This window comes from Arachis ipaensis, chromosome B08 (genome assembly GCF_000816755.2).
Source record: "Arachis ipaensis cultivar K30076 chromosome B08, Araip1.1, whole genome shotgun sequence".
NCBI lineage: Eukaryota > Viridiplantae > Streptophyta > Magnoliopsida > Fabales > Fabaceae > Arachis > Arachis ipaensis.
In genome coordinates this window covers 14,482,763-14,500,347 of record NC_029792.2, presented here as the reverse complement: position 1 = coordinate 14,500,347, position 17,585 = coordinate 14,482,763, and the positions used below count along the sequence as shown (strand labels likewise).

At 35.6% G+C, this 17,585-nt stretch overlaps 2 protein-coding genes and 1 long non-coding RNA gene across 8 annotated transcripts; all 3 read left to right on the top strand.

Annotated features, from left to right (window-relative positions):
* LOC107613025 lies at positions 111-7,658 on the top strand. Of its 2 annotated transcripts, none has more exons than XM_016314851.2 (19): positions 111-631; positions 733-845; positions 941-995; positions 1,264-1,358; positions 1,585-1,651; positions 1,727-1,789; positions 2,060-2,230; positions 2,323-2,416; positions 2,523-2,602; positions 2,725-2,800; positions 2,912-2,955; positions 3,493-3,560; positions 3,812-3,897; positions 3,985-4,142; positions 4,254-5,592; positions 5,721-6,007; positions 6,236-6,439; positions 6,515-6,671; positions 7,161-7,658. In XM_016314851.2, the coding sequence occupies exons 1-19, from the start codon at positions 431-433 to the stop codon at positions 7,460-7,462; spliced, it is 3,660 nt and encodes a 1,219-aa protein (XP_016170337.1). In that variant the 5' UTR covers positions 111-430; the 3' UTR covers positions 7,463-7,658. The 2 variants fall into 2 exon arrangements, with proteins under 2 accessions (XP_016170337.1, XP_016170336.1); XM_016314850.2 differs by having other exon boundaries at positions 2,722-2,800.
* On the top strand, positions 8,199-16,036 carry LOC107612717 (pentatricopeptide repeat-containing protein At4g04790, mitochondrial). Of its 5 annotated transcripts, XM_021108958.1 has the most exons (13): positions 8,200-8,729; positions 9,440-9,582; positions 9,667-9,781; positions 10,030-10,324; positions 10,472-10,519; positions 10,645-11,274; positions 11,571-11,750; positions 12,216-12,280; positions 13,108-13,215; positions 13,632-13,745; positions 14,812-14,907; positions 15,064-15,162; positions 15,643-16,036. In XM_021108958.1, exons 4-13 carry the CDS (start codon positions 10,072-10,074, stop codon positions 15,778-15,780), a joined length of 1,731 nt encoding a protein of 576 aa, XP_020964617.1. In that variant the 5' UTR covers positions 8,200-8,729; positions 9,440-9,582; positions 9,667-9,781; positions 10,030-10,071; the 3' UTR covers positions 15,781-16,036. The 5 variants fall into 5 exon arrangements, 4 of the variants coding, with proteins under 4 accessions (XP_016169916.1, XP_020964617.1, XP_020964615.1 ...); XM_021108956.1 differs by lacking the exon at positions 9,440-9,582; XM_021108955.1 differs by having other exon boundaries at positions 9,440-9,781.
* On the top strand, positions 16,852-17,573 carry LOC110265740. Its single transcript, XR_002351996.1, has 3 exons — positions 16,852-17,004; positions 17,095-17,215; positions 17,450-17,573. It is a non-coding gene; the product is annotated as an uncharacterized LOC110265740 (long non-coding RNA).

The window sequence follows — 17,585 nt, the reverse complement described above, 5'->3', positions numbered from 1 at the left end:
TCAAAATTAATTTTTTTTATTTATCATTAAATTAAGATAAAAAGTTTACATAGAAATTATATATTTAAGCATAATTAAACTCAGTTCAAAACATATTTTGCGTATTTTCCCAATTAAGAGAGGACGCGAGGAACCATTGTTCACAGCACATAGAAAGAGAACAGAATAGCATAGAAAAGAAAAGAAACGAAAAGAAAAGGACAGAAGAAGAAGAGGTGCGCAGTTGCGATTCCAGAATTCAGACAGACACAGGTCCTCTGCTGTTATATTCTCACGTGCCGCGCACGTGCTCTCTCTCTCTCTCTCTCAAATCACCACCCCTAACAAACAAAGAAGGTGTCAAGGAATCAAACGATTGTTATTCAGAGTCCCCAAGTTCCTTCCATGATCTTGATCTGAAATTCTGAACTGAGAAGTAACTTGTCTTAGAATGGAGTCAATACTAGCTCGTGCACTAGAGTACACGCTCAAGTATTGGCTCAAATCCTTCTCCAGAGAGCAGTTCAAGCTCCAAGGCCGCACTCTAAGTCTCTCCAATTTAGATATCGATGGTGATGCCTTGCATTCCAGCTTGGCCTTGCCACCTGCGCTTAACGTTTCCACAGCTAAAGTTGCCAAATTGGACATCATGGTTAACCTTCTTCAATTCTCTTTCTCTCCGCTGCGATTTATTCATTTTTTAACTCTAAATTTGTTAATATTATTAACCAATTCTCTTCTTTTCTTTTTCAGCTTCCTTCCGTGAGTAATGTGCAAGTAGAGCCGATCATTGTGCAAATTGATCGGCTTGATCTAGTTCTGGAGGAGAATTCTGATTTTGATGCATCTGTTAGTAGTACCAACAGGTGAATTAAACTTGTTACTTGATTTTATTTTTGTGCGTTGATGGATGCTTATGCTGTTTTTCAATGCTTATTCACTAAGCTTGGTTTCTGTGCAGTGCCACTTCATCGGCTGCCACCTCGAAGGGTAGTGGTTATGGTTTCGCTGATAAGGTTTGTGACACTTGTCACTTTACTCTCTTTCAGTTTATTTTTTACTATATTTGTTTCCGTTGCTGTTATTGCCAATGGGGACTGGTTGTTTTACAATGAGAGATGAATATGATAAGGATTTAGTGTAAGGTTGATTGAATTGTGATTCAGCTTATAGCATTCCTTTCCATAGGTTTGGTAGTTTCATAGCGATGATCAATTACTTGTCATGCAAAGACATTTTTCATTTGAAAATGTTACTCATTGATAGAGTTACTGACGGTTTCAGATTTCTGATGGCATGACTATACAAATTCACACAGTTAATCTATTACTTGAAACTCGTGGTGGTGGGGGCGCGCGTCGAAAAGTGGGAGCAACATGGTAAATTCTTGTTTCTTGATGCTCAGAATTTGGTTTATTTGTGCTCTACCAACCCTGTCAACTGTTGTGATTTTGAATGAATTGAAATTGAAATTGAAACTGACGTGGACATCTTAGTCTCTGACGGGTCTATCAAGTATTTTTTAAGTATAAACCTAAAGAATTTCACTTTGTGTTTGGCTCAAGTACTATGTTTTTTTAAGTTTTCCCTGAAATCTATTTATAGGGCACCACCAATGGCATCTATCACAATACATAACCTTTTGCTGTATACCACAAATGAGAGCTGGCAGGTATTTGTTGAAACCCAGGCTTAAAAATCTGACACCCTTGCATATGGCATTTTATTGAAAGATTTGCCTTTACAGGTTGTAAATCTTAAGGAAGCACGGGAATTCTCCAGTAACAAGAAATATATATATGTCTTCAAAGTAATTACCTCCTTCTCTAGTTTTAATATGCTTATATGTGTAATCTGTATTGATTTGGTTTTATTTCTTTCATTTTGCTTATTTTACAGTTGTCATTTAGTTATATGATTAGAATACATAGTTCCGATAAGTTTTATTGAAAAATAAAAAGAATGGTTCATAAAAAGCAATTATATTTTTAGCTATACTCTCAAGGTTGTGGATGTTATGTTGCTTTTATTGGCATTACCATCTAATAATTCATACATGTTTTTCTTTTTTCTTTCTCAGAAACTAGAATGGGAATCTTTGTCTATTGATCTTTTGCCTCATCCTGACATGTTCGCGGATGCTGCATTAGGCTTCTCTGAAGAGGGATCAAACCTGAGAGATGATGATGGTGCAAAGCGAGTATTCTTTGGAGGAGAGCGTTTTATTGAAGGAATATCAGGAGAAGCATATGTAAATATAGTTCCTACAACTAATCTTATAAACATCTGTTTTATGTTTGAATGTTTGAGTCATGAAATATAGCTGGAATTTATAACTGCCAGATAACAGTTCAGAGAACTGACTTGAACAGTCCACTTGGGCTTGAGGTTCAGTTGCACATCAATGAAGCTGTTTGCCCTGCACTAAGTGAACCTGGTAAGTAAAAAGGGCACATGTAATGTTTCTTGTATCCACATTGAATTGATACACATGGCATCATTGTGACATCACTGACATGAGTTACTACAACATGTATGAGCAGGGCTACGCGCACTTCTCCGCTTTATGACAGGATTATATGTCTGTCTAAACAGGGGCAATGTTGATTTAAAGACTCAGCAGGTTTCACACTGTTTTTTAACTTTTCAGTTTTTCAGAATACCCATCCTCAGTAGTTTCCTTTGGATAAAAATATTGTTTCATTTTGACATCCTTTGAGTGTCTCTGTAATTGAATCATAGCAGCGATCAACTGAAGCTGCTGGGCGTTCTCTGGTCTCGATCGTTGTAGATCATATATTTCTTTGCATTAAAGATACTGGTTTGTTGCTAGCCACATAGCTTTCTTTTTAGATAAATTTAAACCTCTTTCAATTATATAGTCAAATTCATAGAGTTAATAAATGATCCAACCAATGACAATAACTTGCAGAATTCCAGCTTGAGCTTTTGCTGCAGTCCCTCTTTTTCTCTCGGGTAATGCTTTATTTTCATATTCATTTTATTTTTCTTTACATAATCTTACTATTCTTTCCCCCATTATTCTTTCTTTGGTACTTGTCCCATATTACTTATGAGTGTTGGTGATAAACTGACAACACCTTAGCCTTGTCTAGAGGGAAGGATAGAATTGGTTATATCAAAAGCAAATTGGTGGGGAGGGGGTCTTTGGAGGCTACAAGATATACAAGATATGCACTATGCAGAAACAAACAAGTAAACAAAAGGAATACAAAATTGTAGCTGCTATATTTGTTTTGCCAATGTGGTTTTAGTGTGATAAGTTTATTTCTTATAACTACAGCTAATCATTCTTAGAGAAAGGTAAGAAAAGAAAGCTCCTTATATTATCTGGATGATTCATGCTATGGTTGTATGTATGGTGCAAAGGTTAAGATGTCACATGCTTTTAACAAATGTGCTTTTAAGATGTCATATTGCCATGTTATTCCCCCTTATTGTGCAATGTTATCAGGCTATCAGTGAGTTATACTGTTTCATGTACTTTTGCAGGCCAGTCTTTCTGAAGGAGAGAATGACAATAACTTGACCAAGATTACAATTGGTGGAATAATTTTAAGGTTTGTGCCTTTGTGCTCTGTCCATAAAACCACTTTCATGGTTAGATCCTGCATTAAATCCTGAGCAGTTAATGCAAATCGACAAAAGGAGAGAAAAAAAAAGGGTTTCTCATATGCTCTAGTTGATCAATCATTTTGGTGGCTTTTGATAGTTTTAATGGCACAATAATCTGTTTTCCTTCCTAAGTTGACTGTACTAATCACTATAACGTAACAATGTAACTAGGTTGCTTGTTATCATTGGAATGCAGGGACATCTATTCATCTCCGCAGTGTACACTAGTGCAACCATCGATGCAAGCTGTCACAAAAGATGCTTTCCATGTGCCTGAATTTGGTATTAAGTTATGAACACGTTTCTTGAAAATAATATATCACTTTACCAATGCTTAACAACTGGTTTTTAAATCCTTTCTTTTGGCAGCTAGAAGCTTTTGCCCTCCAATATACCCTCTAGGAGAACAGCAGTGGCAAGTGATTGAGGGAATCCCTCTAATATGCCTCCATGCACTTCAAGTCATGCCTTCACCACTTCCACCATCCTTTGCTTCTCAGACAGTTATTGATTGTCAGCCTCTTATGGTATGTGCATCATCTTTCAATAAATATCTTGTTACAGACGTATAGTGCATCTTTTTTGTCTTTTTTTTTTTTGTCAATTATATGTTTGATGATCTTTGTATATTTGTTCAGGTTCATCTTCAGGAGGAAACATGCCTGAGGATATCCTCATTCTTAGCTGATGATATTGTTGTCAGTCCTGGTGACATTCTACCGGACTTCTCAATAAAATCTTTTATTTTCAGTCTCAAGGGGCTTGACCTTACAGTTCCACTAGACAACATTGAAACTGATATTTCTAAAATCTATATGGATAATAATACAGTTCAGACCTCCTTCACTGGAGCAAGACTCCAAATTGAAAACCTTTCCTTTTCTGATTCACCCTCATTGAAACTAATAATGCTGAACCTGGAAAAGGATCCTGCTTGTTTTAGTCTTTGGGAAGGTCAACCGATCGATGCTAGCCAGAAGAAGTGGACTGCCAGAGCATCGCAGCTTACTTTGTCCCTGGAGGCATGTAATGACAAAATCAAACTTCAAAATTACCTTGGACAAACTGGAGGACTGTTGAGATGTGTTGATCTCAAAGATGCTTGCATTGAAGTAGCTATGGCAACTGCTGATGGCAGTCCACTGTTACATATTCCTCCTTCAGGGGGTATTGTCAGGGTTGGAGTTGCTTGTGGACAGTATCTATCCAACACTTCTGTTGAACAATTATTTTTTGTCCTGGACGTCTATGGTTATTTTGGGCGAGTTAGTGAGAAAATAGCTATGGTTGGGAAAAGGAAACAACTAGAGGACGTTAGAGACAAGTCTTTTAGTGGAAAGCTGATGGACAAGGTTCCCAGTGATACTGCTGTGAGTTTAACAGTAAAGGACCTCCAACTTAGATTTCTAGAGTCTTCGGTGAATGTTGAGGGAATGCCTTTAGTACAGTTTATCGGAGATGATCTATTCATTAATGCCGCCCATAAAACCCTTGGAGGGGCTATTGTTGTTTCATCTACTTTACGGTGGGAGAGTGTCCAGATAGATTGTGTGGATGCTGAGGGGCACTTACCATGTGAAAATGGATCATTCTTGAGTCCTAGCGAAAATGTTCCCTCACCAAGTGATAATGGATATCCTCATCTTAGAGCTGTTTTTTGGGTAGATAAGAATAAGAAACATCCAATGAATGGAAATGCTCATTCAATCCCTTTTCTAGACATCAGTATGGTTCATGTCATTCCACTAAATGAGCAAGATATGGAGTCTCATAGTTTAAATGTGTCAGCTTCTGTTTCTGGTGTTCGACTTGGTGGAGGAATGAACTATGCTGAAGCCCTCCTGCATAGATTTGGAATACTTGGACCTGATGGAGGCCCTGGGACAGGCCTTTCAAAAGGGTTGGAAAACTTACAAAAAGGACCCTTATCAAAACTTTTTAAGACAACACCTCTCATGGTTGATAATTCAGAAGATGGTATGAAGCAATTTCACCTGATTTTTTCTAGTTGCTATATTTGCTTATTACATAAAATAGATTTGTTTTGTGTTGCATAGACTTATTTTGCTAAGTATACATTTCTTACTTGCTGAACTTTTTGCTAGCTGAAAGTATGAGACAAGGGGAGGAAACCAGTTTTCCACACCTGAAGAAGCCAGATGACGTGGATGTAACTATAGAATTGAGAGACTGGTTATTTGCTCTTGAAGGTGCAGATCAGATGGCTGAACAGTGGTGGTTCTCCAGTCTTGAGGTTGTAGACAGAGAAGAGAGGTGTTGGCACACAACTTTCCGTGGTTTACGAGTAAATGCAAAAAGTAGCCCAAAGAAGGTTCTGGATGGCAAAGCACAATTGCATCGGATAAAACAAAATCCAATAGAGCTTGTTACGGTAGAAAAAGCTTCCTTCTGAGTTTCAAAGATTTAATGCAATCTGTTTGTGTAAATTTTTCTCCAAATTACTGCAGAATTGAGAATTTTCTTTCTCCTTTGAGAATGATAAAATTCAATATCCTTACTGATTGGTTTTCTACGTGTATCTCTTTTCTGTTTCTTGTCTATCATCCAGATATGTCTTACCCCTTTCATACACCTTACCTTATTGAGCCTGCACTTACAGGTAGGAATTGAAGGGCTACGAATATTAAAGCCTCATATCCAAAAGGGCAATCCTCCATCAATGTTAATTGCAAACGGGGATAAAGAAAATAGTAACACAACTGAGGGAGTTGGTCTTGAAGTTCGCTTGATATTATGTGAGGACAACACTGATGACATAGTGAATTGGGAAGTGGAAGACATAAAGTTCGCTGTTAAACAACCGGTAATGGGAATTTCATAGTTAGATATAGGTCATTGTCTCATGAATGTTGTGTTTGATGATGATTGTACCTTGCAGATTGAAGCAGCAGTAACCAAGGATGAGCTTCAGCACCTCACTTTGCTGTGCAAATCTGAAATTGATTCGATTGGCCGAATCACTGCTGGAGTTTTGCGGCTGCTTAAGCTGGAAGGTTCTGTTGGTCAGGCTGTAATAGATCAACTTGGTAACCTAGGTATGCTTTCCAGTTTCTAATGTTTCTGAATTAATTTTCATCGGACATATCTTGTTCTTTTAATTTCTATTTATTATTGTTATGTTATAGCCTTCAGTAAACTAAATATATAGGTAATGGATAGTGATTTGAAGCAAGGTTTCATGAATCCAAGTGGTTGGTTCATTGATGACAACTAGTGATCATGTCATGTATGATACTTAGAATGCTCGGCAAATCAATGGAAAACTATGATGCAACGTTATCACTCTCTAGGCCTTCTAGCTTTGGTTGATTGTATAGCTTATTGATCCTTTGGCTATACATTTGTGCTTACTTTTCCTACTCCCTTTGTTTCTAACTAAATAACTGTATACTCGGACAAATTATAATCAATAATGTTATGATGATTTGCAGGTAGTTTCTACTGTTTCTAGTAATGGTAGCAACAATGGTATAGTTATTTGTAGTAGTTTTCTAATATTCTAAACATGGTACGGTGACTTGCAGGAAGCGAGGGCATTGACAAGATTTTCTCTTCTGAAAAGGTTACCAGAGATGGTAGTGTTGTTGGTAATAGAGGACATTCTCCCTTACCAAGCGGGGTTAATGAAGGACCACACAAAACCATGGAAGAGACATTAACTCAGCTTGAGGAAGTAGTTGTAGAGTCACAGGCTAAACTCAGTGAACTAATCACTCATGTTGGTACTTCGGACTCTTCTTCCACTCAGCACCGTACCATTGTCAAACTAAGTCAAAAGATTGAGACCATGCAGGGCCTATTGATGCAGTTGAGGAATCAACTTTAAAGGCCCTATACCTTTTGTTGATGTACAATTTTAAGTTACGAGATTTAATTTACATAGGATATGATTCTTGTGTATATAGTATACAAAATTGCAAACTCTTGTTGGGTGTTGTATCAGTGAGGCAGAAATTAAGCTTCGTCTCGTTGGTATAACAAAGTTTTGTCTCATTGGTATAAAAATTTTGTTCCCTTGAAAATGTAGCAAAAAATTAAACGTAAAAAAGGTAGTTCTCAAAGGCCTTGGCAGTTTAATGAGGCAGGAGAAAATTCCAGATTTGAATGTCATATATACACAATTTTTTAACGATGTTCAATGCTAATAGATACCACAGCTACAAACTTACAACAACCAGGTGTGTAGTGCACAGCAATAATAAGAGGAGTTATTAAAGGACAATTCATAATAGAATACTTTAATATCATTTGATTCATATGGTCAACCTAATATTTGAAACATTTCTTGCATTTTTTGAAACAGCATTCAACACTTACCAAACTATTTCAACAACAAAATAAATAGAATACAAATAATCATGGTTCTGAAAATTGGACCGGACCGGCCGGTTGAACCGGTCGAACCGGCAATGAAAACGGTCCGGTCAACCGTCCATCTGCAAACCGTTCGAAAACTGTTGAACCGGCCGAGAACCGATCGATCGGACCGGACCGGTAACCGGCCGGTTCTTAATAAACGCACCGTTTTTATTAAAAAAAAAGGAAAAAAACCCACGTTCAGCCCCTTCACTCACTCACTCACCCCCCTTCCCCCAACAGTCCAACACACCCTCCTCACACGTTTTCTCTTCAGAGCTTTTTGGTTTTGCCCTCAAACAAACCCTAGCCATCTAACCTCCACCACCGGAGCAGGGAGTGAGGCACTACCGCCGTCCATCGCGCTGTCGTCGTGCTCCAGGTCTCCAACCCCTGTTCATTCTCACAGTCTCGCCAATTGCAGCTTCTTCGTTGAGATCGACATTCGCGTCTGGTTTTCGTCTTCTCAGCCGCACTTCTGCCGTCGTCAGTCGTCGTGTCCGTCGCCTGATCGCCATTGTCCGTCGCACTCAACAGATCTTCCTCACACTCTGCCCAAACTGCTCACTCCTCCACGCCGCGCGCCTCCTCCACGTCACCGGAGCCCTTGGTCCTGAGAGTCTCGTATTCGATTGTCACGGCGGAGGGCCATATACCAACGTTGCCGATGGCCGGATTCTAAAGTGGGAAGGAGATGAAGTTGGTTGGACTTAGTTTGCTGTCACCTGTTCCAATAGGTACCAAAATGTGAACTTGTTTCTAAAACGGTGAACTTCATGTGAATTTGAGGGTTGATATGCCTTAGTTTTTGTTGAAAATAGTGAGTATTTAAATCGGTCTAGATTTTTTTGGAGATTTATTAGTTTTAGAATCAAAAGTTTTGTTTATTGTGTTTTTGTGTTCTGAGTTTGCTAGTGGCTGAAGACTTGATATGAGGATTTGGACACCTTAATGAATATTCCTTCTCTGTTCTTAGTTCTGATCAGAACATTGATTTTTTTGGGGGGATTCTGTTAGTGCTACTAATTGAAACTTGAATCATGGAATGATTAGCTCTGTTTTGGATTGAATGATTACTGATTAGTTGATTCATTTTAGTCCTGTTTTTGTTCTTTGTGTTGTTCTGTGTTGAGTTTTGTTTATGAGTAATTAAATGCACGAAACAGGAATAGGATTGCTAATTTCTTTTGTGACTTTCATTGTTCTTTTCCCCTTATTGTGCTGCTGTTGTTGTTATGCTGCCGTTTTGTTATGGCACTGCGATTGTGTGATCACTGATCAGTGTTTTGAATTTGGAATTTGTGATTAATAACTTGTTGAGCTTTGGAATTTGTGATTAATAACTTGTTGAGCTTTGGAATTTGTGATTAATAACTTGTTGAGCTTTGGAATTTGTGATTAATAACTTGTTAAGCTGCTGTTGTTGTTATGCTGCTTTTTGTAATAGTTGTTGCTGAATGCTAAAAATGGAAATCAAATCAAATGCTGGTTGTTGCTGAATGAGTAGCCTAGCTGCCTGCCAATGCCATATATAAATAAACTGATGAATGATGATGATGATGGTAGTGGAAGGAGAGTCAAAGTGTATAGGTAGTTGGTGATATGTTATGCTTTCTTATTCAATGACTATTTGTTAATTGTTATGTTGATACCTCAACTTGGAAACAACACTAGATCCTGTTTATGGCTTGCTCAGCAAGAAGAATATGTTGCTAAGGGAGCTCTCTTACAACAGATGAACGCAACGCTGCCTAAGATTAAACCGAAAAGGTCATCTTGCAAGATTCAGGTTCATATTCAGTTAGCATAATACTACAGAATGATCAACATTTTCTAACTGAACTAGCTCAACATTCTTTTGAAATTGATAATCCTTTGAGTATTTTTTTCACTATTTAACTTGAGTTTGTATTTTGATAAGATCATGTGAATTTGGTTGATGATTTTTTGTGTAGTGTATTAAATTTGGAAGATATTTTAGGATGTTTATTTATTTATTATTTTATTCTAAAACGGTTTTTCCGGTTGAACCACCAGTTAGACCGGTTGGACCAGTGAACCAGTGACTAGAACGGTTTGATGACCGGTCCGGTTTTCAGAACCTTGCAAAATAGTCGCGTTCTCTTCGCTGCGGCAAGAAGCACAATTTCCATTTGCCCGTGTTCCTTCAAAAGTGCTGTGAAAAAAATGCGCCATTCATATTTCTCCTACGTTAGAAATCTAACCCGATTCCGTTCACGTTCACGTTCTGCTGCATACTCTTCCTTCTTTTCGGAATTCGATGGAGATTCTACACTCGCAAGCCTCAAGCTTAAACAATCCCCTGCTTCAGGTAATTCTGCACTCTTTTGTTTTTAGGAGTGTTGTGTTTTCTGAAGCTGAATGAGCTAAATTTAGAGTTTTGTTGCGGAATTCGTTGATGGGTAGTGTTTTTTCAGTCTCAAATTTGTTTTTGGTGTTTGTGAATATTTTGGTGCAGATGATTCTTCTAATGTGGCGTTTAAGAAGATTTCTTCTATTTACTACGGTAAGTGTTTGATGAAATTCCTGTGAGACATTATCGGTTAATTGGTGTATTGTTCAAGTGCTGAGCTTGTCTTCTCTTTTTTCCTTTCCTAAAAGGTTATTTGTTGTATTGTTTCGTACTGTCAGGTGATAGTATCTCGGTGAAGAAACCCATGTCTAAGAGAAATGATAATGCAAAAGAGTCCCAAAGTCAGCCAAGTATATCATGGCTCTCAAACATATATAACAATAATTTATTGTTACAACGGAAAGGACATTCTCGCAAAAAGAAACAGAGACACTTGTTTGAATTTTCCCAAGAGAACCGTTTTAATAAGTTGGTTAGAATTTGTGCAAAGGTACTTGGACCGGAGGCTACCATTGCATTGTTTGGTAAAGTTGGACGAGATCCAGGGATCAAAGGGTACAACGCACTGATAGAAATGTGCATAGAAAAGGCTAGGGAAAGTAGTGACGAAGACATAGTGATAGAAGAGTTGGGGAAGGTTTTCCATCTTTTTAAATTGATGGGTGAACGAGGATTTCGGCTAGAAGAGCAATCATATCGTCCACTTCTTTTGTATACTATTGACATGTGTATGGTTGAAGAGTTTCATTTTTTCTGTGATGCTATCAAAGACCAGAATGCCAGTTTAATTACCAGACTCGGTTACTACGAAATGATGTTGTGGTTAAGAGTTAATAATGAAGAAAAGATTCAAGAAATCTGTAATCTCATTGCAGAGAATGATGGTGAAGAAATTTCTGATTTACGAGGTGGGTGGATATGCTTTTCTCCCTCAAATGCATTGGTTTGTCATAATTTGTTTCATAGAAGCTGTGTTCAAACATCTAGCTTTGGATTATCCGTAGCAGATGTTGACATTTGCAGTTTCATTTAATGAGACTGTGAATTTTAAGTGACATGGTCAGTGGTCAATTACTTCAGAAATGAATGTTAAGTGACAAGGTGTTGTTGCTGGTTCTGCACATCGTTGTTCAATAATGATAGAAAATTCTGTTTTGTGTAGCACCTTAAAATGGAAACTTACTTTATTCAACTTATGTTGCAGAAAATTATTTATTGGCTCTTTGTGAGAGTGAGCGGAAGAAGGAGATATTGGAGCTATTGGAAATCATAAACATAAAAAAGCTTTCATCTGTAGAATCTGTAGAAAAGATATTTCAGGCATTAGGAAGGCATCAATTGGAACCTGTTGCAGAGAACTTCCTTTTGGACTTCAAAACAAGTGGTATGATTACAATATTTATCTTCTCATCACCTATTTGGATTTTGCTAGACATCAAACAATGTTTCTGCTTGCAAAAAAGGAAAACAAATTGCATATGATATAGCTGTTGTATCTCTTGAATTATGTTACTTAAGTCTTTCGAATTTGGCTCCTCTAAAGTATAGGGGGTCAAAACTGCAGAACTATAGCTTCTTAAGTCTTTCATACATTCTGCATTTTACCCTTTATATTACACAAGGTACTCTAGAGGAACAAAATCCCAAGCATTATATGTATAAATGGACATATATTAAGATTGCAGGTTTCTTTTTTCTTTGTCAATTATTAATGTACTGAATATTGGTTTTTTTAATATAACACCAATTATCTAAGTCATATTGTGATTCTGCTGAAGAATTGGGGATTGAATTCCTCTATAAATCTTAATTGGTGTATATCTTGTACTGAGATTCTTATGCATTGCAGATTATGAAACAAATAATATTACAAACTTCATTGCAAGTTATGCTGTTAGCATCCCAAATTTATCGGTAAGAAAATTCTTGCATATGTCATTGATAATTTCCTCAAGTCCATGATACCATCAAGCGCTTTCCTTCATCCATTTTTCTTTCTCTAAAAATATATCGCCAGTTTTACATTTTCATGATACTTCAAATTGCAGTGATGATAGAACTTTTATGAAACCCATTTAAATTTCTTTTAGCATACCTAAGTTATGATTTTTTTTTGTTAACTTATTTTTAATTGTCAATAAAAATGGAACTCCATACAGAGGCATTTACAGGCTTGTAGCCTATTATACACAGCATATCGAGATGAATTCCCTGCTATAAGTAGAATTTGTATGTTTTTGAACTAACAAAAATAATGATTGAGAGTTGATACTCACACCTCAGCTATGGTTAGAAGCCAATATGGTATTTACAATAAATCAGTAATTGTTGCTCTTCATTTACTTTGCTGGACATGGTTCTTTATCTTTTTCCTTTCATTCTTGTTAATTTTTTTTTATTTCATTCTAGGTTGATTTTATGCAAATTTGGTGTATGGAATAAACTTCTTCAAAGTGGCTTTTACTGTAGATTTATTTTGGAGACATTCGAGGCTGCATTTTATTTAATAATTTCCTCCTTGTTCTATTTAGCAATTCCTTCGTAACTGTTGTGAGATTTTACTTCATTGTGTTTGTATATTAAACACTCCATAATTGCATGTGCATTTTTGAACACAATGATAAGATGGTACTAGTGCTTTTTTGTGAACATTTGGCATAATAATTGTACGTTGTAGTTATTGTTATGGACTTTTATGTGTGTTTGTGTGCATTCTCATATTTATTGTTGGTATTGTGAAGGTTGAGAATGTCATTACAAAATTCAAGGATTTGCACCAAACACTTGAAGTGTCACCTTCATCCTCATCATATGAGAAGCTAATTTTACATAGCTGTACGTTGCGCGAGGTATGACCATATGATTTTTGCACTTTCTGTAAGAGGAAATTAGAAAGTCCAGAATGAAATAAAAAAATTAGAAAAGTGTCAATGTGTCATCTCCAAAAACACAAGCCATTGAAAGTGCACCCATCCCATATCTTTAACATTTAGAGGTTGACATAGTGTGGCCATGTTACTTATCTTAAAATATATATTTTTATTTAATAGAAAGAAACATATATTCACATAAACAAGTAAATTCTTAAGCACTTTTTTCTATTATAGTGATCACAATGACATTGCTGGTACTTTCCTCTTCTGTGATTGGCATAATTCCTCTTTTCATTATCTTATCCAATATGCAAATTCACAATAAAAGTCCATGATGTGTCAATTTCTCTCGAGTGAATTTTGGAGATTAGTGATTTTTGTTTCTAATGCAGGTGCGTGTAGCTCTTGATATTGTTGATGAAATGTGTGAAGGGGGCTTGACTTTATCAAATGAGATGTTACAGTCCATATTACAAACTTGTGAGGAAACATCTGAATATAATTTGGTATGATCCATCATCCATGTAATCACTCTCTTCTTTCTTCATTCTCTCATAATTTGTGTTTTTACATGTTCCATCGATTTTCTCCGATGGATGTAAACTTTTGACCTTTAAGCTTATTGTTTTGTTGTGTTATGTCTATATCTTTGACTTAGAAAGTTTTGATGTTACTGTAAAGTGAAGATCCAGTAAAGATCATAATAATAAATAATTACTCTATCTTCTTCCGGTCCTGCACTGTATGTTCTTATTCAAGCTTGAAGGGAAGGTGAAATATAGCTTCTTCAGTCTTCACCATTTTATCTTAAAATTTATATTGGCATTAATTGGATTCTTTTCCTCTTGGCCATGAAGTTCTAATATCATGTCAAGGAATCAGTATACTTAAAAGCTTAGTATATTAGGCGAAGATCCAAGAATACTTTTGTCTCTATGCTCTATATCACACATTTTGTCTTTCTTGCAATTGTCTAGTGCAGAGAGGTTGCTTAGAATTGACCAGCTCATCTTTTGGATGACATAGCTTGCTCTACCCGCCTTTACCTTTTGGAAAAAACAGTGACGTAATTTTTCTTTTGTTCTCTTGCCATTAAGTAAGGATGCTTCAATTTGAAATTATTTTGCACCTCCATTCTTTTTGCATTCATCTCTTCTCATTAATTTTTTTCTCTTTTTTAATAAAAACGAAAGGTAAGTGATAGAAACAGGTTTGTTTGTCCCTTTTAAACTAGTTTAGCAGGTTTAGGAGCAGTAGTGCTAGGCCTAGCTGCTGCCTATGAAATACTAGGGGTTAGTTAATTTTTAGTCAATTAGAAAATTCTGTTCAGTTTGTTAGTTCAGGAGAAGAAAATTCTCTCCAGAGTTGGTTAGACCCAACAGTGTATTTCAATAAGGGGTTGTGATTTACAATCCCTAGTTCATCAATAAAATCCCCTATTTTCTGCTAGATCTCAGTTCCTGTCAGTAAGCAATATATGTAGAGCTGGAATCAATTATTCTATAACATCTTGGATAGTTTACTGTTCTCACATGTAGTTTGTTTTATTCTTTGGTGTATTCTCAAATAAAGGTTCATCGGATCTTCTCTACAATACGCCAGTACAATCTGGAGACAAATGATAAGACATTTAGATGTATGATAGACTTGTTCTTGAAGATGAAAGACGTAAGTTGTACCCATTCATTTTCATTCTTGTGCTTATTGTTCACCAGTCTTTTACTGATTTTAGCTTCATCTTGCTAAGTATCCAGTGTAGCTGTATTTTAGTGAGTTGCAGTGAAATTTAGAACGTCGTTGATGTTATTTTATTTCATAATACAGCTTGAAGGTGCATATAGAATGCTCGATGAAATGGGGGAACTGAATTTGAAACCATCAGCTAGCATGTACAATACCATAATGGCAGAATGTTTTAGAGAGGTGATGTTTCTTTAATGCCTCTGTTCTATACTTAATATGCTTTTTGTGGTTTTGCAATGAGATTGGAATGCTTTCGTTGAACCTAAAAAAATGGTTCCATTGAACCTTTGTTGTTATTTTTTCGTTTCGTCTTTTTAAATAGTTATAGGTTATGGACATGAGTATATGACACAAATCTTTGAGCAGGGTCATTCCGACTCTTGGGCTTTGGGCAAAGAGAAATTTTACCAAACTACACTGTAGAAATCAATAGTTGCATTAAGGGATAACTCCTTGTATCTGTAAAATAGTACGGTTATCTGGGCAATCCTTTGCATACAAATGATTTCTCATGAGTTGAAATATGGCTGCTGATAATGGATATAGTTTTGACAAGTTTTGAAATGCTGAGAAGTGCTTCCAAAATGTATTTGAATCAACATCTATCCTACTTCAGCATTAATGCATTCCTTTTCTCACCATTTTGCTGAAATTTTTCAGAAAAACACGAGTGATGGGGTCAGGGTCCTTGAGCACATGCAGAATGCTGATGTAATGCCTGATTCAGAGACTTTTAGCTACCTGATTAGCAACTCTGAAACAGAAGAGGATATAGTCATGGTAAGTTGGGATTTATAACATCATAATAAACCCATTTCAGTCATTTTTTGATCTTCAATTCTGTGTGTGTTCAGAAGTTTCTAATATTTCTTATGTTCTTTCTTCTAATAATAACTCAGACTATAAGATTGATTGCTTCAACATTTTTATCTAAGAAATTTACTATCTTAGTATTTCCATTGCAGTATCATGAACCAACTCTTAAATTTTTCGATAGACACATGAATGCTCTTTATATGAAATATGTTTTCTAATGCATGCATCTCTTTTGGGTTTGATGTTGAACATTGCATAGGCTTATCTTGCATTTCGCATGTATAACTTTTGTCTACATGATTTTTTGTTTTTTGGGGAGGGGGGAAAGAACAATGATTTAACTCTAGACGGTTTTGGTCATTTGAAGCTCTCATTATGTCCAGGGACGGATCTAAAAATTTGATAGAGGAGGGGACGAAAATTAAAATATTATATAATCAAATATAATATTATATATTCATTAATATATATAATCATAATTAATATTTTTTTGATTAAAAAAATACTAATAAGTGCTTGTTATATAAAAAATTTAGTTTTTGTTTTGGATTTGATAAAATATAAAAATTATCTAATTTTTATTAGCTTACTTTGTTAAGTATTATTGTGACAGTAAGTTATATTTTTATGCTTCATATCATAAAAAAATATACTATAAAATAATATAAATAAGTTATTCTAATAACTTTGTTATATGCATTTAAAACATATTCATGAATAAAATATAATTGTTTTAATGAATTTACTTAATATGTTATTAATATAATATCATGAGAAAAATAAATAAATTCTAAAATAATTTACTTTCATGTATGTACTATAAAGATTTGTTTAGTTATTATAAATATTAAAGTATTTTTATATGATAATAGGTGTGAAAATTAAGAGAAAAAATATTTAAAAAGAGAAAAAAAGTTTAAAGATTTGGAAATTTATTTAATCGAAAAGTGATTGGCAATAATATTTTTCTCAATTTAAGGATTGTTACTTATTTTTGAGTTTAATAATAACATATTATCGGCTTTTATAAAATTTTTAACTTAATATGATTCATAATCAACGAATTCAACATCCATAGGAGAAGACTCGGTCCGATGTAGAGCTGGACAGGTTGCTTCTTCTACTTGAGGAATTAAATGATACAGATTACTGGGATGGAGCTTGCTGCAGAATCATCTTGTATTGTATTTGGAACAAGGATATAAGGTTCCATCTTTCTATTCCCACTTTATTGAAACTTTTTTTCACCAGAAATGCATTCTATAGTTTACTGATGCTCACTATATTTCGTGTCAGTTCTGCTGTCAACTTGTGTAAGCTCCTCAAGAATAAGTACCAAAGCGACGAACTGGTTACAGAAGTTCTCTGCGATAAGCACCACAGCGATGAATTGGTTATGAAAGTTCTCTTTGATAAGGTTCGCCTTTGCTTCCTTCCCTAAAAACATTCCTAATCATACTCCTATTACTATAAAATAAAGTATTAAAAACAGTAGATTTTTTTTGTCTTGGAATCTCAAAAAAAACCAATGCTTCCCTTATTTAGTGTTTAGGAGGATTTTTAGGAGAATCTATTAGTAAAGTAAATCATTTATCTATCTCTATTGTGTGTCATTATTATATTCACAACAATTATGTCTGTATTTGTATAGGTGTTCTCTCTCATCAACGGGTCAGAGTCAAGCCATTTGCAAGCGAGCCTCGAACTGCTTTCTGAAATCAAGGATAAGCTAGGCCTTGTGCCTCCAAAGGAATATCATGATTCTCTGCTAAGTGCTCATGCCAAAA

What these genes read in the sequence shown, in the direction of transcription:
- LOC107613025 (XM_016314850.2), top strand. Translation starts at nt 431, where the DNA reads ATGGAGTCAATACTAGCTCGTGCACTAGAGTACACGCTCAAGTATTGG. An exon ending in AGTCCCTCTTTTTCTCTCGG is followed by an intron (nt 2,956 to 3,492) that starts GTAATGCTTTAT and finishes GTACTTTTGCAG; the next exon opens with GCCAGTCTTTCTGAAGGAGA. An exon ending in GGTTGATAATTCAGAAGATG is followed by an intron (nt 5,593 to 5,720) that starts GTATGAAGCAAT and finishes ACTTTTTGCTAG; the next exon opens with CTGAAAGTATGAGACAAGGG.
- LOC107612717 (XM_021108956.1), top strand. Translation starts at nt 10,072, where the DNA reads ATGACCGGTCCGGTTTTCAGAACCTTGCAAAATAGTCGCGTTCTCTTC. An exon ending in TAAACAATCCCCTGCTTCAG is followed by an intron (nt 10,325 to 10,471) that starts GTAATTCTGCAC and finishes ATTTTGGTGCAG; the next exon opens with ATGATTCTTCTAATGTGGCG. An exon ending in GATTTCTTCTATTTACTACG is followed by an intron (nt 10,520 to 10,644) that starts GTAAGTGTTTGA and finishes TCGTACTGTCAG; the next exon opens with GTGATAGTATCTCGGTGAAG.